At 42.6% G+C, this 24,892-nt stretch overlaps 1 protein-coding gene across 2 annotated transcripts in view; it reads right to left on the bottom strand.

Annotated features, from left to right (window-relative positions):
* meak7 (MTOR associated protein, eak-7 homolog) overlaps positions 1–23,847 on the bottom strand; it is a 59,111-nt gene extending 35,264 nt beyond the window's left edge. The window contains exons 1-3 of one of the 2 annotated variants that reach the window (XM_043706643.2): positions 23,534–23,660; positions 11,710–11,863; positions 103–301 (exon numbers count right to left, since the gene is read on the bottom strand). In XM_043706643.2, the coding sequence (XP_043562578.1) occupies positions 103–267 (165 nt within the window). In that variant the 5' untranslated portion in view covers positions 268–301; positions 11,710–11,863; positions 23,534–23,660. Of the gene's footprint in view, positions 1–102; positions 302–11,709; positions 11,864–23,533 lie in introns of both variants that reach the window. The other variant, XM_043706646.2, reaches the window with a different exon arrangement.
* Between the last annotated feature and the right edge of the window lie 1,045 nt (positions 23,848–24,892).

Genomic DNA, 24,892 nt, shown 5'->3' with positions numbered 1-24,892 from the left:
ATTGTATTTCCAATCATACTTAATTTGAAGTTTCACATGGAAATCATGGGTACTTTTTAGGATAAACCTTTTCCACTTCCAGTTTCTGTGTTCAATACTTACCTTTAACATGGCCAGAGTAACTTGCTTCTGAGTAGCTTTTCCACCTTTTGCACTGCGCGTTGAGCCAGACATCGAGCCAAAAATCTTATCCAGAATAATGCGTTCTTCAGCAGAAAATGGGCATCGGCAGATTCTGTTCAAACCATGACTCTCTCCATTTCCCATCTTCTCCTGTAGATAACGGCAGGGCCCCTCAAACCTATAATAATATTTGAAAAATGAGGAAGCACCAGAATATCAAGAAAGCAACTTTTTAACTCAACTTTCAATCCATTAGACATCCCTGTTCATTGGTGGATATTTTAAAATGAGAAAACGACAGGTGCAGTAGAGAGATTACCTGATTTCAAAACTTTGCAAAGCATCGAAAAGGATATTGATACAGTAGCTAAATACAGATGAGAAAATATTAATGACAGAAAAGCCAGCATTCAGCTTTTCACATCTGAGACTTCAGATAACTGCAAGACAATCCCACCTATTTTTGTAGGGACAAAAATACACTTCTTCCTTATATTTTTATTTGTCATGGAGGACCAACGAAATCACCTACAGCCTTTCATATACAGTTTTAAATAGAAAACACCAGAATGAATGACAAGCCCGAATTGTTCTCGTACTTTCACATTCTCAAGATGTCAGAAAGTGCTTCAGTGTTAGTGTTGTTTGATGGGAAAACAATGCAGTTCTTTACTGCACAAGAATGTCCTGACAAATGGCAATATGTTACCGATTACAGCGCAATTAATTTCTGGCATTGAATACTTGAGGGTTTAACGTCGACCAGGACAGAAGAAATAGCACTGCCCATTTACAAAAAGAAAAGTTGTGGTATCTTTTACAGTTACCTAGAAAAGCAGGCTAGGTTAACAGCACATCAAAAAAAAACATCTAAGAATGCAGCACTTCCTCTGTACTTCACCATAAGTATATCCAGGTTTATAAACTAAGAGAAATTGAATGCACCACCATCTCATATAGAGATGATGTTAACTGCCACTGATTGATCTCAGAGATAAAATTTAGTTAAGGTTCAATCTATCCAAAGCTATAGGAAAGATATTGCAGGATGGCATAGTGGCTCAATGGTTAGCACTGCTGCCTCATTCCAATCTCAGGCGACTGGCTGTGACGTTCTCCCTGTGTCTGCGTGGATTTCCTCTGGGTGCTCCAAAGATGTACAGGTTAGGTAGACTGGCTATGTTAAATTTTCCCTAGTGTCTCGGGATGTGCAAACTAGGTGGATAAACATCCTAAATGCAGGGATAGGGTAGAAGGCTAGGTCTGGGTAAGATGCTCTTCAAAGGGTCAGTGTGGAATCAATGGGCTGAATGACCTGCTTCCACATTGTAAGAGTCCTTTGATTCTATGTTCAGGTTATTAGAAGATATTGATACTAAATGCCAAATTTTAGTCATTTAATCCATTGAAGTAGTCTTGTTATAATATACAAAGGAGAAAGTAAGGACTGCAGATGCTGGAGATCAGAGCATAAAAATGTGTTGCTGGAAAAGTGCAGCAGGTCAGGCAGCATCAAAGGAACAGGAGAATCGACGTTTCTGGCATAAGCCCTTCTTCAGGAAAACGTCGATTCTCCTGTTCCTTTGATGCTGCCTGACCTGCTGCGCTTTTCCAGCAACACATTTTTAAGCTTGTTATAACAAATGACTATTTTACAACTGCTATTTCTTCCCCGATTCCTTAAACAGAGTAGGATACAATTTTAAAAAACCAAAGAACTGCGGATGCTGGAAATCAGAAACAAAAACAGAAACTGGTGGAGAAACTCAGCAGGTCTGACAGCATCTAAGGAGAGAAAGCAGAGTTAACACTTTGGGTCCATCCTCAGAATGAATTGTAGCTAGGAAAAGATTGGCATATATTCTAAACATATGGTGGGTGGGAGGGGTTTTGGGTGGGAGTGAGGGACATGGAAGAGATAGATGAAGGTGGAGCCCAGACAGAGAGAGAGAAAAAATACAGCTGGGCAGACAAAGGAATGGGTGAAAGTTAGCCTCGGAGAATCAATAACTGCTAAATGTGGACCATTAGTGGTTGACAACGGGTTGTTTGTGGCAGCAGCCTATGCAATGACAAGGCCTGGAGTGTGGGGGGGTTGGGATAAGGACATAGGAGATGGTGCTCAAGAGCTAAAATTTTTGAACTTGATATTATTGCAGAGGATGTAGAGATCCCAAGCAGAAAATGAGATGCTGTTCATGCAGCTCGTGCTGCGCTCTGCTGTTGCATTGTAGTAAGCCCAAGACAGAGATGTTGGCGAGGGAACATGGTGGTGTTTTGAAGTAGCAGGCAACTGGAAGCTCAGTGTCATTTTTGCAGACAGAACGTAGGTGTTCTGCAAAGCGATCACCCAGTCTGTGCTTCATATTGTGAGTAGCAAATGCAGTAGAACAGATTGAGTCAAGTGCAGTTAATCACTGCTTCACCTGGAAGGTGTGTCTGGGGCTTGGATAGTGAGAAGGGAGGAAGTAAACATGCAGGTGTTACACCTTCTTTCATTGCATGGGAAGATGCCATGGGGGTGTGGGGTGGTGTTGACAGTGGAGTAGGAATGGACCAAAGTGTCCTGGAGGGAATGGTCCTTATGTAAGGCTGATGTGGGAGGGTGTCTGCCATAGGTGTCTGCTAGTGGCACCTCTCTGGAGGTGGTGGAAATGGTGGTTATTGTTTCTTTGAATGTTGATGCTGGGGGGATGGTAGGTGAGGACAAAGGAGATCCTGTTGCTGTTGTGGGAGGGATGAGATGGGGTGAAGGCTCAACTGTAGTAGATGGGTTGGAAACAGATGAAGGCCCTGCCAACCATGGTGGTGGGAAATCTCAGTTTAGGAAGAAGATGGACATTTCAGAGGCCCACTTGTCAAAGTTGGCATTATTGGAACAGATGCAATGGCGATGGAAAACCGGGGGATTGGAATAGAGTCTTTATAGGAAGCAGGGTGCCAGAATATACAGTCAAGGTAACTATGGGAGTTGGTGGGTTTATAGTGGATATTGGTGGCCAGCCTATCTCCTTTTGTAGAATACAATTAATCTGGGCTAATAATGTATTTAATTTTAAGGAGGACAGTGTCTCTACTACCTCCCTTGTCATTATGGTAATTTTATCTAATATTTCCCACTAACGAGAAAGCCTGCAACACCCCTTTTCTTTGTAAAGACAGAACAAAGTATTCATAAAGGATCCTGCCCATATTTTCTGTGTACAAGTAACCATGTATATCTGTTCACTCATATCTTTCCTTATTCATCCACTGGTGCTAATATTCCAGGTAAACACCTTTGGATTACTATAATTTTCCTCATCAATATTATTCCAATACCCCTCTTTGCTTCTCTAATTTCCTTTCTTATTTCACCCCTGTACTTTCCATGCTGTAAACTTCCTAAATTAAGATTATTGCAAGTTCCATTTTTCCATTCTTTAACTTGACCAATATGCTTCTGGATAACTAGGGAGCTTAGTACTTTCTCTTTGTGGAGATGTATTTACATTGTATCTGCAAGATCTCATTTTTGAAGACTTCCTACTTATTTGCTAGTGACTTTCCTTCAAGTAGATGTAACGTGTCCACATTTGCCAGAATATCCATCAGGTTTATAAAGTTTGCATTTCCCTATTTAGAGCTTTTATATTTGTTCCAACATTCAGTCTTTCCATAAGAATGTTAATTCTCTTTGTATTATGATCACCATCTCCAAAATGGTTATCCACAGCTATGTCACCAACCTGCACAGCTTTATTTCTTTCCTAAGGCTAAACCAGATAGGATGCTCTCGATGGTGCATCTATAAAAATTGGTAAGAGTTCTTGTGGACATGTCAAATTTCTTTAGCTTCCAGAGGAAGCAGAGACGTTGAGCTTTCTTGACATGGATGGACCAGAACAAATTGTTGGTGACCATCACTCCCAGGAACTGGATGGCCTCGACCATCTCCACCTTGGCACCACTGATGCAGACAGGGGAATGCCCTCCACTCTGCATCCTGAGGTTAATGACCAGCTCCTTTCTTTTACTGATGTTGAGATTGTTGTTTTTACACCTTGTTGCTAAGCACTCAATCTCTTTCCTGTACTCTGTCTCATCATTGTTTGAGATCAGACTTAAAACGATGGTGCTATCAGCAAACTTCTCAATGGAGTTGGGGTGCAATTTAGGTCATGAGTGTATAAGGAATATAGTAGGGCCTGAGAATGCAGCCTTGCAGGATGTTGGTGTTGAAGATTATGATGGAGGAAAATAAGAATAGGTGACAACATTTCCAACACCATAATTCCATATGATCCCCTCATTACAAGATTCCCTACCACTACTGCTTTTACATTCTCCTTCTTTCCCCTATATTTCCCTCCCCCATGCAGCTAAGTCATCCATGAAACTGACTTGACTGAATTCTGTAGAGAAACCACCGCACTCATCAGTATCCAAAATGGAATACTGATTAGCGAGCAAAACAGGCTCAGGGAATTCCTGCAATACCAACCTGGTTTTCTTAGGATGGGCAGGCCTCTGTACTTCTGTATGCTTCTCAAGTCCAGTGTGACCACCTCCATAAATGTGCTTCCACGTAATCCTCTGCACAACAATGACTAAAATGTCTGCTCAAATTCCAAAACCTGGAGCTCAGGTTTGTGCAGCCAGTGACACTGCCTGTGGACACGTACACCTCGGATGCATGGTGTGACCATGACTTCACACACAGGGCAGGAAGTGCACTCCACTTGGCTGAGCTGACCTGGGATCTTACCACTTTCTTAAAAAACTTTTCGTTACAATTAAAATAGTAGGAAACCTACCAGTATTCACTAATAAGTTCTCATCCTGTACAGGAGCCTGAAAATGCAAATCGTAACACCTCCTCCACCCCTCATTGAATTTCCTTCTAGCCTTTACACTCTAGACAACCAAAGTAACACTCAGTGCACACAAGGTAGCATTGAGGGAATCCTCTATTTATTCTTCATGGAAACAATGGACAAGCTTCAAAACAACCTGATTAAGCAAGCCATAAATTAACTAGTCCCAGTTTCTCTCGATTCTTGTAAACCCCATGTTTCACTCAATGTTAATAACTGCTAAATTAAGGGAACTTCAGATGAAACTGAACCCCTAAGACTCTCAGAATCACCAACTCCTGAGGACGGCATGGGGCAAGCACAGCAGCCAAAACTATGCAGTCAGCCCACCACCAAATTGCGGTGGGGGCGGGAGAGGGGGTTGTGGATGGGAGTGGGGGTTAGATGTCTCTCAGTCAAAGGCAATCCATGCTGAATGTACACCAGGCAAGTGGAACAGGCCACTGACAGACAACTTTCACCCTTGCTGCTGAAATCCCCCAGCACCATCCCCCACCACACTCACCCTGCAAAATCTCCTTAAGTTACTTAAAGATGGCTTGCAGGGGGTAATCCCTGTTTCTGCAATCCTATTTGTGACCAACTCTGCACAAGAGTGGCCAGACTCTGATTGGTCAACAACTCTCAGCAAACGAGTCTTCCACCTCTGGGGACCTTATGGCAGGTTTAAACTCACCAGTGGCCTTGGCAGGCCTTATTGGCTTACTGCTCAGTAAGCCAATCTCAAAACACGGCCACCACTGGTCTCTTGCCAACTCCCCGGCCTGCATGCAAGGCCCTGATGCTTCAAAAGGACTCTGTCCCATTGTCTGTACTCGGCTAGCTGATTAGCATTCACTTCTGTGCTTTCCTTCTCTCTGTTAAATCTTCCACCTCAAAGAAACAACCTTGAAATCCATAATCTCTTCAAACTACTATCCCAACTCTGGGGGGGCTGAGAGATGAATGGGAGGGTGTTTTGGCTGGGTGGGGAGGGGGGTGAGGGTCAGGGGAAGGTGGATGAGAATGTGATAGGCAGATAAAAGGTGGGTGGTGATGGTGACAGGTTAGACTGGGGGCTGGAGCAGATAGGTGGGAAGGAAGATGGATAAACAGGAAGGGATTGGGGTTGGGGGTGGGGTGGGGGGGGGGGGCGAAGGTAGCTGGGAATGTGATAGGTAGATAAAGATGGGGGATGATGATAAATCTTTACAAGCTCTATTGTTCAGACTCTTACCAAATCTCTTGACATACTATTTCTCTCTGCTCTCTAACAAAAATTGACGCTAGCTAAGTAATCACTTCAAAGTTTTAAAATTCCCATTCTTATTTTATAGCCCTCCATGATCTCACTGCTCTCCAATTCAAATTTCCACCATGAAGAGAATTCCTTTTATCTTCCTCCACAATCAGAAGGTGGTGAATCAGTTACCTTCTCTCAAGTTGTGGGGGTTGTGTCAAAGAATTATTCAATTTCTTTCACTAATTCACGGGATGAGGGCACTGCTGGCAAGGCCAGAATTTATTATCTCTCCCTAATTGCCCAGAGGACAGTTAAGAGTGAACCACATTGTGGTGGGTCTGGAGTCACATGTAGCCAGATCACGTAAGGATAACTTCCCTAAAAAGAACATCATGGTCATCATTAGACTTTTAATTTCAGAATTTTCAATTCAATTCAAACTCCACCATCAGTTTTAGCAGAATTTGAACCAGAGTTCCCAGAACATTACCTGGGTCTCTGGATTAATTGTCAAGTGACAATACCACTAGACCACCACCTTCCTCAACTTCAATGAATTATTCAAAACTTGGATAGACTTTTGAATTAAGGGTTATGGCAGAACAGGCAGAAAAGGGGAGTTGAGACCACAACCAGATCAGCCACCATCGTACTGAATGGCGGAGCTGGCTCAAGCAGCCAAATGGCTCGCTCTTGTCCCTGAGTCTTATATCTGTGCTCCTCTAATTCCGGCCCCCAGTTTTAAATTGCATTATTGGTGGATGTGCCATCAGCTGTCTAAGCCCTAAGCTTTGGAACTATCTCCTTAAATCCCTCCATTTTTCACTGTTTTTCCTTTATGACACTCCTTTAAATCTACCTCTTGCCTTGTCACTTCACTCCTCGGAGATGTTGTGGCACATTTTGCTTTGTTAAAGCTCTCTCACTCAAATTATTCCTGTCATTATAAAAAGGTATTGATTTTAACTGTTTAGTTTAGCCAAACTGATCCACTAAAGGACAGTGACAGCACAGCTAACAGATCCAAAATTAAAAAAAAAGTAAACTTATTAAAAGTATACAGAGACATACATGGCTAAATTGCATTCCTTTCCACCACGTTGACTACTTCATATTTGTTAATGAATAAAGCAATGCAATGACATAAATATTTCTAATCTTAACAACTGGCAAAACATTTTCCATGCAAGACGCAAACTGAAAGATTAAGCTGCTTTATTTACTACAACAACAGAAGTCATTCAGAATCAGGAAATATTCCTTTACCAAAAAAAAATTCCACCATAAAATGCTTACGAACAGATGAAAAATCGAACCAATTAAATCTCCAATTTAAGAAAGGAAGGTTGGTCGTCATCTTCAGATTTCATTGCACATCCCTCTCAGCTCCTGATTCTCAGTTTTCTTATATTTCACTCCACTGTGGATCTGGCTGCAAATCAGATTTTCCAATCTCCCTTTAGTCACTACAGTGCTAGGTTATTCTTTTCTAGTCTCTGTTCCCTTCATTGGTAGTCCTCTGCGGATTCCTTCAGGTCATAATTGTTAGATGGTGGAACACTATGTTGTCATGGTAACCTCAAAGCTCAGCATTGCCCACATTCTGAACATTAAAAAAAGGCTTATGTTCAGTCTTTCTGAAAAAGCTAAAATGAGCATGAAATGTGGGAAAGATAGCGAAAATTTGCAGGTGGAAATGGATGTCTAAATTGAAGCATTAATCCAACTGTTTTCCTCAGTTTCCCCACTATCTGATGCCAGAATGCAGACCCTGATGGACTGCTTATTGTTGCTGGAGATTTCAACCATGCGAATCTCATGTTTCTGCTCCCTAAGTTCCATCAGCATATGGATTTTGAGACAAGAGGGGAGAACATGCTGGATCTGGTTTACACAAATATCCCAACGCATACAGGGCAGAGCCCCAGCCATACTCAGACTACATCTCTGTTTTGCTAATCCCAGCATACAAACCGCTCGTCAGATGTGCCAAACCGGTTCAGAAGCAGGTGTAAACCTGGCCGGCAGGAGCCATTTCTGCCCTTCAAGAGGATTTTGAGCGCACAGACCAGTGTGTGTTCAGGGAGGTGGCAACCGATGGCAATTCCATCAATTTAGACGAATACACGGCATCGGGGATTTGTTACTTTAGCAAGTGTATTGACGACGTCACTTCATCCAAGATCATCATTTCTTGCCCCAACCTGAAGCCGTGGATGACCACAAAGGTGTGTGCGCTGCTGAGGACATGTGATTCTGCCTTCAGAGCCGATGGCAAGGCGGCCCTAACAACAGTGAGGGCCAACGTGAGCCAGGACATCAAAGAGGCAAAGCATGCACACGCATAGACAATACACAGCCATTTTCAGAACAGCGGCGATACGCAGAGCATGTGGAAGAGCATCCAGGCCATTACCCATCACAGAACAGCATTGCCTGCTTGTGCTGGTGGTGCCTCCCCCCAAATGAAATGAACAACCTTTATGCACAGCTTGAGGCATGAAATGACGTGGCAGCGAGGAAGTCCAGCACACCCTCCCAATGACCAGGTACTGTGTCTAACCAAGACCAACATGTGAAAAACCCTGTGCAGAGTCAACCCACGTAAGGCTGCTGGACCAGATAATATCGCTGGCAGAGTGCTCAGAAGATGCTCTGACATACTGCTGGATGTTCTCACGAACATCTTCAACATCTCCCTGAGTTCCACCATAGTTCCAATGTGCTTCAAGACCACTGCAATGGTCCCTGTGTTGAAGTCTTCAGTATCTTGTCTCAATGACTACTGCCCCATTGTGCTAACACCCATCATTATGAAGTGCTTCAAGAGGCTCGTGATAAGGCATATTAAGACCCTGCTGCCCCCCTCAGTGAACACCCTGCAGTTCACATAACATCCCAACCACTCAATAGATGATGCCATTTCCACCACCCTCCATCCACCCTCACCCACCTGGAGAAGAAGTACACCTAGGTCAGATTACTGTTCATAGACTTCAGTTCTGCATTTAACACTATCATCCCTCAGCTCCTGATTGGAAAGCTGAGTATGCTGGGCCTAATTACCTCCCTTAATAATTGGATCCTGGACTTCCAGACTGGGAGACCGCAGTCAGTCCAGATTGGGAACAGCATCTCCAACACCATCACACTGAGCTTGGAGCCCCCCCAGTGGTGTGTGCGGAGTCCACTGCTGTTCACCACGCTGACACACGACTGTGCAGCAATGCACAGGCTGACTCACATCATCAAGTTCACTGATGACATAACTGTTGTGGGTCTCAACAGCAGGAACGACAAGTCAGCATACAGAGAGGAGGTGCAGTGGCTAATGGACTGGTGCAGAATGAACAACCTATCTCTGAATGTGGACAAAATGAAAGAGATGGTTGTTGAATTCGGGAGGGCATGGAGCAAGCACTCCCCACTGGATATCGACAGGTCCCCCGTGGAGACCTTGAAGAGCACCAATTTTCTGGACGTACATTGGTGGAGAATCTCACCTGGTACTTCAACACCAGCTCCATAGGCAAGAAAGCCCAGCAGCTTCTCTACGTTCTGCACGGGCTGAGGAAAATCCATCTCCCACCCCCCATCCTCATCACATTCTGCAGAGGGCTCACTGAGAGTACCCTGAGCTGCTGCATCACTGCCTGGTTCAGGAATTGCACCGTCTCGGATAGTAAGACCCTACAACGGATAGTAAGGATAGCTGAGAGGATCATCAATAGACAATAGGTGCAGGAGTAGGCCATTCTGTCCTTCGAGCCTGCACCACCATTCAATATGATCATGGCTGATCATCCTTAATCAGTATCCTGTTCCTGCCTTATCTCCATAACCCTTGATTCCACAATCCTTGAGAGGTCTATCCAACTCTTTCTTAAATGAATCCAGAGCCTGGGCCTCCACTGCCCTCTGGAGCAGAGCATTCCACAGAGCCACCACTCTCTGAGTGAAGACGTTTCTCCTCATCTCTGTTCTAAATGGTCTACCAGAGTGTCCTCTGGTTCGGCACTCACCCATCAATGGAAACATGTTTCCTGCCTCAAGAGTGTCCAATTCTTTAATAATCTTATATGTCTCAATTAGATCCCCTCTCAGCCTTCTAAACTCAAGGGTATATAAGCCCAGTCGCTCTAGTCTTTCAGCGTAAGGTAGTCCCGCCATTCCAGGAATTGACCTCGTGAACCTATGCTGCACTCCCTCAATAGCCAGAATGTCTTTCCTCAAATTTGGAGATCAGAACTGCACACAATACTCCAGGTGTGGTCTCACCAGGGTCCTGTACAGCTGCAGAAGAACTTCTTTGCTTCTATGCTCAATCCCTCTTGTTATGAAGGTCAGCATGCTATTAGCCTTCTTCACTACCTGCTGTACCTGCATGCTTACCTTCATTGACTGGTGTACAAGGACACCCAGATCTCTTTGTACTGCCCTTTTACCTAAATGGATTCCATTTAGGTAGTAATCTGCCTTCCTGTTCTTGCCACCAAAGTGGATAACCATACATTTATCCACATTAAACTGCATCTGCCATGCATCTGACCACTCACCTAAACCTGTCCAGGTCACCCTGTAATCTCCTAATATCCTCCTCACATTTCACCCTGCCACCCAGCTTAGTATCATTTGCTAATGTTATTACTAATACCATCGTCTATATCATTAATATATATTGTAAAAAGCTGCGGTCCCAGTACTGATCCCTGCGGTACCCCACTGGTCACTGCCTGCCATTCCGAAATGGAGCAGTTTATCACTACTCTTTGTTTCCTGTCAGCCGACCAACTTTCAATCCAAGTTAGTACTTTGCCCCCAATACCATGCACCCTAATTTTGCTCACTAACATCGGGGTCTCTCTTCCCTCCATTACAGACATGGTAACTACACGCTGCATCCAAAAGGCTCAGAGAACTGTGGAAGAGCCCACACACCCCTGACTTTTCTCCTTCCTTCCATCTGGTAGCATTCGGGGTCTCACAGCCAGACTGTGCAACAGTTTCTTCCTCCAAGTTATCAGGCTCCTCAACATTGTATGATCAGACTCTCTTCCATCTGAAATTCGTTACACGACTCCTATTGCTGCTAGAACACTGTCTATTAATTATCATTCCCTTATTACACTGTGATGTGTGAGTTTTGCACTTCTATGCACTTTATGCCATCCTGTGTACGATAAAACATTTTGTACTGTCCATGTAGCACCTTGGTTCTGGAGGAACATGGTCACGTTTTTACTGTATCAGTTGTATATGGTAGAAAATGACAAATAAAAGCTACTCTCTCTCTCTAATACAGCTAAAATCAATATTTCCCACTTTTACAACAGCAAGAAAGATACTATAGTCTGTATCCATAACAAAGCTCATTATGCAAAAGCTTGTCATAGCTAAAAAGGAATAATCCAACGTGTCCAACTATTGCTGTCATCAGGCGACACTCAATACGTCAGCAAAGTGATGGAAGGCGTCAACAATAGCGATATAAAGCTCCAACCAGCTCACCAATGTTATTTGGTTTACCAGGGCCACTTAGCTCCAGGTGCCATGACGGACTTGGTCTAAACATGGGGAAGAGAGCTGGATTCGAGAGGTGAGGAAAGTGTTTACTGCATTCGTCACCAAGGTGGCATTTCACCAAGTGTGGAATCAAGGAGCCCTAGAAAAATCAAAGCCAACAGAATCAGAGGGAAAGCCCTTCAGCTGGTTGGAATCATACCGAGCACAAAGCAAAGCGGTTGTGGGGTGGCTCGACGTGCAGTGGTAGTGTCCCAACTCAGGGCAAGGAGGCCTTGGTTGAAGCTACACCTGTTTCAGAAATGTGTAATAAAATCGCTGAACAGGTTGGTTTGAAAATAACTATTGCTCTGCTGCCAAATGTCCAGGTTCCCTACTTCTGGTTCAGAAGGCTTGAGTTCAAGACCCACTTGCTCCAGAAGGGCAAATCTCTGAATGGGTTGGCTGGAAAATATCAGGAAAGCGGTTGAAATACAATAATTTTAACCCCCTTACTGCTGGAGTTCTTCAGGATAGTGTCCTAGGCCCAAGCATTTTCAGGTGGTTCAATAATCAGCACTTTATCATAAAGTCAGAAGTTGGGATGTTCACTGATGGTTGAAATATTCAGCGCTATTTACCAACCAGTCCTTACCTGGATATCATTCAGGGTCATGCAAGGAAGTGGCAAGTTATAACCAAACAAGTGCCACACAATGGTTCTCTTAATAAGTGAAGTAGATTCTAACCATAGCATTCATATTAATTGGTATTTCCATCAGTGGATCTCCCACTGCTAATATCCTGGTGAAATTCACTTGACCAGCCACATAAATTCAGTTGATGCAAGAACAGATTAAAGGCTGGAAATTCTGTAAATGTAAGTTACCTCCTATCTCTCAAAAATCTGGTTACCATCTTAAGGCACGATTCAGATTGACTTTGAATCTTTTTCACTTGCCTTGATGAATTCATCTCCAAAAACATTCAAGAAACATTGAGACCATCTACTTGGTAACTCATCCCCCACCTTGAATGCCAACTCCTTCACCACTGGTTCACTGTGGCAACACTGTGTATCAGATAAAGAATGCATTGCTACGAGTCATCCAACCCTTCTGCAACAGCACTTTCTAAACCCATAGCCTCTCCCATCTAGAGCAGCAGGCACTTAAAAACATCAAATGAAAGATCCTCACCAAGTTATACACCATTATGACTTGGAACTACATTAACATTCTTTCCATAAGACCATAACACACTGGACCAGACATTAGGCTATTCAGCCCATCAAGTCTGCTCTGGCATTCAATCATAGCTGATAACCCAATTCTCCTGCTTTCTCTCTATGACCCTTGATCCCTTTGACAATCAAGAATCTATTTATCTCTGTCTTAAATATACTCAAGTTAAAAATCACAACACCAGATTATAGTTGAACAGATTTATTTGCAAGTACTAGCTTTCAGAGTGCTGCTCCTTCATCAGGTAACTAGTGGGGCAGGATCTTAAGACACAGAATTTAATGCAAAAAATCACAGTGTCATGCAATTAAAATGATACATTGAATAAACCTAGATTGCTGTTAAGTCTTTCATCTTACCGAATGGGTTGCAGGTTTCAGTTCATTAATGTGTAAATCCCAGAACTCCTTTAGTCATGTTTTCGAGATAACTTAAGGTTTTATCTAAAAAAGCGACACCTCAGCTCAGACAATTATTAAAGATGTGAGGTTAGAATCTGTCTATATCTCAATCTTGAGTCAAATTTGTTCTATTTCCAAACTAGGAATTTACAAAATGTTATATGGATTGACTACCTGCATTAACTGGCTTCAGGTTGTGTGCTTTTTGAGCAAAAATAGAATGTATCTGCAAATACAATTCTGCAAATTCAAATTCACCCATCAACTTATGTGTGTGGTTTGTACGTGAGAGGGAGAGAGTATTAGTATGTGGATGAGTGCGTGTGATAGAGTGTGTGTTTGTATGTGTGCGTGCTTGGTAGAGTATGTGCATGAGTGTCACAGAGTATAAGCCTGTAAGAGGGTGTGTGCATGGGTGTGAGTGTGGGCAGTGTATATATGTGTGTCTGGGAGACAGCATGTCTATGAGACATGTCTCACGCAGCATGTCTGCGTGAGTTTGTCAGTATATAAAAGTGTGTGTGTGTATGTGTGCGTGTGAGAGAATGTGTAGTGCAATGGAGTCACCTGTAGTGTGAATTAACCCAAGCTCCTGGTTGAGGCCATCCTCATGGGTATCAAACTTGGATATCAGCCTCTGCTTGGCCACTCTGCGTTATTGCATATCCTGATGGCTGCCTTGGAGGATGATCACCTGAAGACTTGGCCAATGTTGTCTATCTCATTGCTGCAGGCAACGATGCCCCGAGGCATGGTACATTGTTGAGACCAAGCAGACACTACGACAATGGATGGATGGATGGACACCGTGCGACAATCGCCAGACAGGGATGTTCCCTCCCAATCGGGGAACACTTTAGTGGTCAGGGACTTTCGGCCTCGCATCTTTGGGTGACCATTCTCCAATGCGGACTTTGGGATACGCAACAATGCAGAGAGGCCGAGCAAAGGTACCCATGAGAGTGGCCTTAGGTTCATGTCACACTACATTATCAAGCTAGCACCATGCCTCTGACATCATGGGCCGTTACTTAGTAGCCTCCTGTGTGACAGCTTGTCAAAGGCCTTCTCGAAGTCCAGGTAGATAACATCCATTGATTCTCCTTGGTCTAACCTGCTTGTTACTACCTCAAAGGATTCTAGCAGATTTGTCAGACATGACCTCCCCTTGCTGAAACCATGCGGACTTTGCCCTATTTTACCATACACTTCCAAGTAATCAGAAATTTCATCCTTCACAATGGATTCCAGGATCTTACCCACAACCGAGGTTAGGCTAATCGGTCTGTAATTTTCCATTTTTCACCTTACTCCCTTTCTCAACAGGTGTGACACATTAGCGATTTTCCAGTCCTCTGGGAACCTCCCTGATTCTAGTGACTCCTGAAAGATCACCACTAATGGCTCCACTACCTCTTCAGCTGTCTTCCTTAGAACTCTGGGGTGTAATTAATCTGGTCCAAGTGACTTATCCACGATCAGGCCTTTCTGCCAGACAGCCAATCTTCTACCCATGCTAGTTCCTTGTCACTAACACTATGGGCCCTTATCTTACCCAGCAGATTTCACTGGCCATGGGTCAAAATCATGTAACTCCCTTGTAAATGACATTGTGGGTGTACCTACACCACACTGACTGTCGTGGTTCAAGGCAACAGTTCTCCACCATCTTTTCAAAGGGCAATTATGAATGGGTGTTAATTGTTGAATTTACTAGTTATTTGCATCCTACTAACAAATAGAAAAGATGTTGCTGAATAATATACTTGAGCTGCAACATTAATGTACCTGTGCTGTCCAAAATGTTGACTGACCTGTTTGCTGCTTTGTTGTTCATTTGGTGAAACAATCGATTACCTGCTTTTGCTGAAAATGTGTTGCTGGAAAAGCGCAGCAGGTCAGGCAGCATCCAAGGAACAGGAGAATCGACGTTTCGAGCATAAGCCCTTCCTGCTTTTCCATTGATATCAACATTCGATTATGTTTTAAATAGTTCAGTACAGATATAGACAGTGTGGTTAAAAAGGTGTTTGGCACACTTGCCTTCATTGTTCAGTCCATTGAGTATAGGAGTTGGGAAGCCATGTTGAATTTGTACAGGACATTAGTGAGGCCTATTCTGGTGTACAGTTCTAGTTCGGGTTGCCCAATTTTAGAAAGGATCTTATTAAAACTGGAAAGGGTTCGGAAGAGATTTACCAGGATGTCATCAGGTACAGAAGGTTTGAGTTATAAAGAAAGGCTGGGACTTTTTTTACACTGGCGCATAAGAGATTGAGAGGTGACCTTATAGAGATTTATAAAATGCACATTATAAATATGGTTAATGATAGGTGCCCTTTCCTTAGATGGAAGATTTCAAGATGAGGTGGCACATTTTTAAGGTGAGAGGAAAGAGATTTAAAAGACACAAAGGGATTTTTTTTTTTACACAGAGGTGGTTTGCATGTGGAATGAACTTCCTGAGGAAGTGGTGGATGTGGGCACAATTACAACATTTAAAAGACATTTGGATAAGTACATGAATAGGAAACATTTAGATGGATGTGGGATAGGAGCAGGCAAGTGGGACTAGTTTAGTTTGAAATTATGTTCAGCACGGACTGGTTGGACCAAAGGGTCTGTTTCCATGCTGTATGATTCTATATTCAATTAGATAATTCAGTAGTTGAAAATAAAATTCTTTTTAAGGGCTCTAAATACTTTCACATCTGTATTGATGTGAAGTCTCCCTCTTGCCCAACAATGGGCAGGGAATGGCAGTAAAAATAATGATCTTGGTAACACTTTTAATGTAAATCCAACAGCAGCTTTCACCAGTTGAACAGTTAAACATGCAAGTCAGGGCATTGTTGTCTGAGACATCTTGCTCCACAGAATAATGATGTCCTGCAGTCCATTGATTCAATGTTGTTCCCACTGCAAGTTCACTTTTACCACACAACTTCCCTGACACTAAAATACATTATTACCTCAGATTTTAAATATCATTGAAAACTGAATAAAACCAGCCTGAAAAACAAGTTTGCCTCTCAACTTCATCTTAATCCAAATTCTGTCTTGCTCTTTTGTATTGTTTTTTGTACCCAATTTGATATCCTAAATTACTCATCCCAGTTATCATTATCTGCTGCATGTTCTAAATGTGAGATTTATGTCTTAATTATTTATGACAGCATGTCCTGAAATAGGATATGGTGCAAAATTGGACTTAAACCTTCTCAGAAAGAGACAGTTGTAATAAGAATAAAGGTCCATGCTGAAGCTGAGAGAAACTCAAGTATCAGTTTTCACACCTCAACATAAAGAGACAGCTGGTCTTGCTGGAAACAGATCAGCAGTCTTTGTTGGCCAAAGAGACATATGGCATGTGGACCAAAAGCAGGTATATGGTGTTAAGCTGCAGATCAGCTATGATTTCATTGAATAGTGGAACATTCGCAAGGAGCTGAATGGTCTACTCCTGCTCCTAGACATGAAGAGGGAGACAAGAAGACACTGGGTGATTTGCCAAATGAGGGACATGGCTGCATTGTGTTATGCCAAGCAGAATGATCCCTTTGTGACGATGCTACTCCTTTAACAAAGTTATATAGTCCTGGTTTTCTTTTCAGACAGGTCTTAAAGCAGCGATTCCAAAAAGTCTGGCTTTTGATGGATTTTCAGGCTAATTTGATTATAGCTAACAGATACTGGATCAAGCAAAAGGCTTTATATGATGAAAAGGGGACTGGCCAGTTCTTTCAGCTCAGCTTTTCTCTGGTTTGGTTTGGTCTGACTATTCACTGAAAACAGTCAGGCAGTTGTAAAAGCTGCTGGACTCAAAGAAGCAGGTCCATGCTGATCCTCCCCTCTCTCTGACTTCTTGCATGTAAGAACCTGTGTTTGATTTTACCTTTTGTGCCAAGGAGTGTTTATGGGGATTGTTACAAGTATTTCAGACAGCATCATTAAGTTGGGATATTTTGCTGGATTTTCAGATAGTTAGGTTATTCTACATCCTGTTCCCTTTTGTTTGTGTTTTATTCAGTAATCTTGTAAATAAATTCTGTTTTGTTTAAAAGTGAGTGGTTGGCCAGCTGCATCACTCCTAGTATATCCATTTACACCTGCTTAAGGCAACTAGAAAAGTTAGGGTCTCGGCTACTTTCTTGAAGTGTTGTGACGGGGTCTGACTTGGTTCATAGCAAGTTAAAGTGATGGGACCTGTTGAAATTTAAAGACCAAGGAGTTGCTAGAATGTGCCTTGCTACTGGGAGTCAATTCAATTATCTATAGGAGCTTGAGTAACAAGACTTTTAAAATGATACCAGGAGAGCATGATTTAAAGTCTAAACATGCTGAGAGATTTTTAGTCTTTTTAATTAGTTTATAGGGGAAGCATGTTTAGTTTAGTGCATTAATTGCTTATAAGTAATATTCAATGTTGTCTTTAGTTTGTTTCTTACAGTAAACATCTTAAATGTGAAATCTTTATCTTTTCATCAGTAGCTGGGGCTGAAGAAGGGTCACTGGACCTGAAATGTTCACTCTGCTTTCTCTGCACAGATGCTGGCAGACCTGCTGAGTTTTTCCAGCAATTTCTGTTTTTGTTAATGATTGCTAAGATCCAATTTAGTAACAGGCAGAGGTTTGCAGGTAGCAAACTAGAACAGGAAATTAAGAAAAGAAATCAGATCCCCAAGCTAGAATTGTAGTATCTTGCTTATCAGTATAGACATGAAGCACAGAAACAAGGCGCTTGATGAGATCAAGCGATAATATTTACACAGAAAAAAATGGGATCAGAAGTTCAGCTCAGTCATCAGATAGGACACTTAGGTTACAAACCGCCTGGTGTCTCAGGCAGTTGCCAGTCAGCAATGTAAGTTCACATGCCTTTCCGAGAACAACAGTCTGAGACAAAAGACTACAACATAGCAATCGCCAATGAGTACCACTTTACCTGTATGCAATTTGCAAACAAGTAATTATCAGGACACTGAAATAACAATCACGCACATTTTAGTACAGGGAGGCAGAACACGAATAAAAGTGATGAGATTGCTGAGGGAATTTAATCAGAGTTTTTTTTGAAAAGAATAGAATTTACAGATTGTCAATGGTGTTTGTTTTATTGTGGTAGATCAAACATAACGCAATTAAATTACAATTAGACTATTTGAACCCCTCTAGAGGAGTAAAATGTCTTCTGGGGAGAGCTATGGGAGTGGCTCTAAGTAAATTCCCCTCCACAGAACCAGCACACACACACAAAACAGGCTGAATGATCATAGCACAGGATAAAGCCAGTCTATGATTCTGAGTGGGATTGACATTATGGTGGCTTCTCTTTATCAGACATTTTTTGATTAGATTACTTACAGTGTGGAAACAGGCCCTTCGGCCAACAAGTCCACACCAACCTGCCAAAGCACAACCCACCCAGACCCATTCCCCTACACTTACCCCTTCACCTAACACTATGGGCAATTTAGCATGGCCAATTCACCTAACCTGCACATTTTTGGAGTGTGGGAGGAAACCGGAGCATCCAGAGAAAACCCACGCAGAGACGGGGAGAATGTGCAAACTCCACACAGTCAGTCGCCTGAGGTGGGAATTGAACCCGGGTCTCTGGCACTGTGAGGCAGCAGTGCTAACCACTGTGCCACCATGCTGCCCAAGTTGGTACTAGGTAGGTGCTGGCAGATGGCTGCACATATGCCTTTCCTTCCACTTCTGCCAACATCTCCCTTTTATATTATTGGTTATATTTGCAGACCTTTTCCCCACTTCATTCCAGTATCTCTCTTCCCCCTTCACCTATCTGCAATTTTTCACTTTTATCTTTAAGTTCTGAAGGGTTTATGTATTTCTTGTCCTCAACACATTTCCATGACTATACCTCTCCATCCTTTATATCAAGCAAAGTCTTTGATTAAGTTGTTTCCAGTCCATTCAGAGCCTTTCTGTAGGTCTCCTTCCCTTCCTTCTATTTTTGCAACTCTTCCAAAATGGATTCATATCATCCTGATCTTCAGTTCTAATAAGAATAGACCACACTAGGATCTGCATTTTCTCTCCACAGACGTTAAGGGACCTACATATGTCCAGAATTTCCCAGCTTTTGTGTCAGATTTGCAAAGCTTTAAAAGTACATTTTTAATAGAATAGCTGACCCTTCCAGAACTGTCATATTATTAATCCTTCCATGGGTAAAATAAAGTTGACAACAAGTGTCTATTTGGCAAATAATTTCAATATATACACAGAAGTGGTGCATTTTGGAAGAAAGATCGATGAGGCCGCATATTCATTAGAAAGTAAGACTCAAAAAGGCTAATGGAAGCAAAGACATCTATGGATTCACATTCATAAATTGTTATCAGTAGAAACACAACTTAACAAGGCCATAAAATCCAAACTCGTGCCTATATTCCATTTCCAACAGAATAGACTTAGATAAAAACAGGAAAGTTACATTAAACTTATATCAAACATCGATTACACCACATTCACAGTAAGCTCAAAGTCTTATACTGCAAAAAGTAAGGCCATGGAAAAGAAGCAAAAGAAGAGTTCCAAGGATAATATCAGAATTGAGAAGCTATAACTGTCAGGAGAAACTGAAATGATAAGGAAGCTTCTGTCAATAAATAGCTTGATCTAATAAGGCTGTAAAATTATGAAGAGGTTTAATGGGGAAAAGGAGGTCTTGTTTCAATGTGGGGGAATCCAAAACAAGTGAATATAAATAAAACAAATTCAATTATAAATTCAAGAGAAACTTTTTAAAGAACAGTTAGAATGCAGACGTGATAACAGATGGTTGAGTCAAAAAACATAATTAAAGAGAAAAGAGTAGGGAGGGAGGAGTGGTGCTGCATGGAGTACTACTACCCACATTGACCAGATGGGGATGAATATACAGAACCTGTTTACCATATAAAGTGAGAGCTACTGAACCATACAGGTTTCAATCAGTCCAAGTTTACGCTCACAAAAAGTCAGAGCTCTGCAAGCCATTGTATCAAACTTATTTTCTTAATTATTACCTCCAAAACTTTCCTGCCAGCCAAATCTTTGGCCCAATTACATTTTCTGGCATATAGTTGTATCTAATGGATAGAATAATAACTAGCACAAGGTTGCAGGTCAATTATCTCAACCACAGAACAACGCTCCAAGTGTTCCTCAGGGCAATGAGATAGTAGTCCCCAAATATCTTCAGATGCTTAATTAAGAATCTTTCCTCTGTCACAAGGTCAGAAGTGGGATGTCTGCTAATCATTGCACAATGATCAGTACAATTCACAATGCTTCAGATAAAGAAATGCCATGTACGTACAAACAGCAAAATCTGCACAATATTCAAGTTGATTTAATTGGGACGTTCCACACATGGCAACAACATCTCCAGTTACAGTCTAACTACTTCCCATTGATGGAATTACCAATGAATGGTTCGATTTGGAATCCTCTACCCAACAGACCGGTAGAAGCAGACTGAACAGGAGCTTGCAAAATGAAATTGCTAAGTATATAAAGGAGGGAGACCATTGCAGGAAGTAGGAAAGAGCAGAGGAGTGGGTTAAGATCAATTGTTCTTCAAAAGAGCCAGTGAAGCCTACGAGGCCTCCCATACTTCAAATATTTCGATCCTGGAGTCACACTTATCATCAGTTTAAATGGATGGTCTACACAATACTTCAGCTACAAGAGAGTGTGTCAGAAGCTGGGAACTCTCTGACTAATAACCCACCTTCTGAACTCCAAATCCTGTCCCCAATTTCCAAAGTAAAACTATCTCCTGGCCCAGTGCTGTTCCATTCAGGACACTGTAGGTTGCTTGACTGACATCTTCTACAACCTCCAGCACTGAGAAGGGCAAGGGCAACAGGCTCAAGAGAACTACATCAGCTGCAAGTCATAAGACCTTATGACTATAAGATATATGAGCAGAATTAGACCATCCAGCCCATCAAGTCTCCTCCACCATTCTATCATGGCTCGTATGTTTCTCAACCTCATTCTCCGGTCTTCTCCTCATAACCCTTAATTCCATTACCAATCAAAAACCTCTATCTTAAGCAGACTCAATGACCTTGCTTCCACAGCCTTCTGCAGCAATGAGTTCCACAGATTAACCACCCTCTGGCTGAAGAAATTCTTCCTCATCTCAGTTCTAAAGGGTTATCCCTTTACTGCTAGGCTGTACCTTCAGTCCCAGTCTCTCCTACTTATGGTAGCATCTTTTCCATGTCCACTCTATACGGACCTCTCAATATTCTGTAAGTTTCAACGAGATTCCCCATCATTCATCTAAACTCTATCGAGTCCTCAGCTGCTCCTCATAGGATAAACTCTCAATCCCCAAGATCATTCTTGTAAACCTCCTCTGGTCCCTCACCTACACCAGCACATCCTTCTTTAAAAGGGCCCAAAACAGCTCACTATATTCCAAATGAAGTCTGACCAGAGCTTTATAACATCTCAGCCAAGCCCCACCATCATGTTGTGGAAAAAGCTTCATTGTCGCTGGATCAAAATGTTGGTACTTCCTACCTCGCAGTGTTGTGGCATCATGTCTTACAGACTGCAGTCATTCTACAAGGCTACTGCCCATTAGCTTTGCAAACACAACTAATGATGGACAACAAATCCTGCCTTGCAGGTGACAACATTCATGAAAGAAACTTGGTTAGTCTACCACCTTTACTGCAAAAAGGATCTCAAGGTATTATCTGACAAGATTGGACACTGAGTCACATCAAAACCTATGAAAAGTGATACATTTTAAGAAACGTCTTAAAGGAAAGGCAGATGGAGAAACAGAGAGGTTTAATAATGGATTTCCAAAGTCTAAAGTCCAGACAATTGGCAACCCAGAAGGAAAGGATCAAAAAGGGTGGCGCTTGAAAAGCACAGCAGGTCTGGCAGCAGCCGAGGAACAGGAGAATCGAAGTTTTGGGCATAAGCCCTTCATCAGGAACGGAGTGGGGCGGGGGGGGGGAGCTAAGAGATAAATAGGAGGGTGAAGATGGGGTTGGGGGAAAGGTAGCTGGGAAGGCGATAGGTGGATTTAGGTGAGGGATAATTGTGATAGGTCGGAGAGGAGTGTAGAACAGGTAGTGGGAAGGAAGATGGACAAGTGAGACAGGTCAAGAGAGCAGTGACAAGTTGAAAGGTTGAATCTAAGATGAGGTGGGGGAAGGGGAGATTTGGAAACTAGTGATGCTGTGTGGTTGAAGGGTCCCAAGGTGAAAGATGAGGCGTTCTTCCTCCAGTCATCAGGTGGCTTGAATTTGGTCGTGAAGGAGGCCTAGGACTTGCATGTCCTTGATGGAGTGGGAGTGGGAGTTGAAGTGGTCAGCCACAGGGCGATGGGGGTTGTTTGGTCCATGTGTTCCAGAGAAATTCCCTGAAACCCCCTATGAGTTGGAATCCTGTCTCCCCAGTGTAGAGGAGGCCATATCGAGAGCAAGGGACACATCAACCCAGAGGGAAAGACGATTAGAAAAAGAAGTAGGAATAGAAGTAAATAATAATATTTGAAAATGAATGTGTCTGGTTGTACTGGAGCCTTGTTTTGAGGTATACAAAACAGGTCAAACCTGTATGCATCACTCACCAGTTTTACTGGTTTTCTCTTCTGGTATGGGCAGCCCAATGGTAATCAGGAATGTCTAAGAGCCAAACACTGTAGCAACACCAATGACAATAGGGCACAAAGGAGGTCAAAGAGATTAAAGGTAAAATCACCAATGTCCTCTGGGACTACAAGGCTCCTCTCTCATCAGGGTCACCACTAGAAATACAGTCTTTTTTAGGAACCTCAGCTGATGCAGGAATTGTCCCCAAATCATTGGCATCACACTGCATCTGCAAACCAAGTGGCAAGCCTATGCAGGAATCAAAATCTCCAAATGGGGAAACATTTACAATTGGGATGTGACTGGATCTAAAGCCAACATAGGACACACGGGTGACCAGACTTGGTGCAAGTGAGACCATGAGCTGCAGAGTTTTAGGTTTGGATTAGACAAGGAGTGAAGCCTGGATATTACTGAGTATAAACCAGCATACAGTATTATGGAAATTTGATAAGAGGTGACGTTTGACTGAAAATGCAAGGCAGTTTTTAACACTTCCCGCACAGGATATGCATTCCTTAAAGACGTCTGGGTCTGCTGAAAGAGTACTTACAACGCTAGTGCTTTGAGCTGAACGACGTATCTGTGGTCAATCAGTAGGAGCTGGAGGGAAAGTGTCAGTTTCTGAACGAACCATCCTGACACAAGACGCAGTATTACTGCTGGACACAGAGATCGCCTGTCTGCATTGTTTACCGAAGGACTACCAAATCTAAAAATGCAGCGGAAGGTGAAGAGACTGACAGCAACAAGAGCCAATCTAAAACTCAGAAAGCGACATTTATTTTGTGGTTGTGGCCAGCAGCAGTTCAGGAGGCGGGTAGTTCCGTTCAGCTGCTGTCCTTGCCCAAGGCTGTAGTGTGAGGAGGTTAAAGATTGAGTAATATTATCCTTGTTACAACAGGCAATAGCTCATCAAACCAGGAACTATCAGAATTTCACCAAGATAACTGTGTCGTGTTTACTGATCTAATCACTAGGACAGTTTCCACGGGATGTTGTTCTCTGATCTGTGTCTGCACAAAAGATGTGGTGGTGCCGATTTTGGACTGGGTTGGACAAAATTAAAAATTACACAACACCAGCTTATAGTCAAACAGATTTATTTGTAAGTACAAGTTTGCGGAGTGCTGCTCCTTCATCAGGATGTAAGTGGGGCAAGATCCGAATTTATAGTAAAAGATCAAAGTGTCATAAAACTGATGCTATGTATTGAACAAACCTAGATTGCTGTTAAGTCTTTAATCACTTTAATCAATTGCAGGTTTCGATTCATTGTATAAATGCCAGAATTTTTTTCAAGTCACATTCCCGAGATAACTTAAGGTTTTATTAAAAACTATTTACATCTCAGCTGCAACAACACATTAAAGGTTTGAAGTTAGAGTCTGTATTCCAACCTTGAGTCAGACTGGTTCTGTTTTGAAAGTAGGAATTGATAAAATGTCACAAGGACGGACCGCCTACAGCTTGTGAGCTTTTTGAACAAAATAGAATGTATCAGCAAATGCAAATTCACCCATAGATTTATATGTGTGTGTGTGCACGTGTGAGAGATCGTGAGTGTGTGTGTTGGGGGGGAGAGAGTGTGTGTGTGTGTGTAGATTAGATTAGATTACTTACAGTGTGGAAACAGGCCCTTCGGCCCAACAAGTCCACACCGCCCCGCCGAAGCGCAAGCCATCCATACCCCTAACCTAACACTACGGGCAATTTAGCATGGCCAATTCACCTGACCTGCACATCTTTAGACTGTGGGAGGAAACCGGAGCACCCGGAGGAAACCCACGCAGACACAGGGAGAACGTGCAAACTCCACACAGTTAGTCGCCTGAGGCGGGAATTGAACCCAGCTCTCTGGCGCTGTGAGGCAGCAGTGCTAACCACTGTGCCACCGTGCCGCCCTCAAAAT

This window comes from Chiloscyllium plagiosum, unplaced genomic scaffold (assembly GCF_037043375.1).
Source record: "Chiloscyllium plagiosum isolate Xiang-an unplaced genomic scaffold, Cpla_swu_hap1 HiC_scaffold_17, whole genome shotgun sequence".
In the NCBI taxonomy this organism is placed as follows: Eukaryota; Metazoa; Chordata; class Chondrichthyes; order Orectolobiformes; family Hemiscylliidae; genus Chiloscyllium; species Chiloscyllium plagiosum.
Note: the sequence above shows the minus strand (reverse complement) of the source record. Positions and strands in the feature narration are given on the sequence as shown.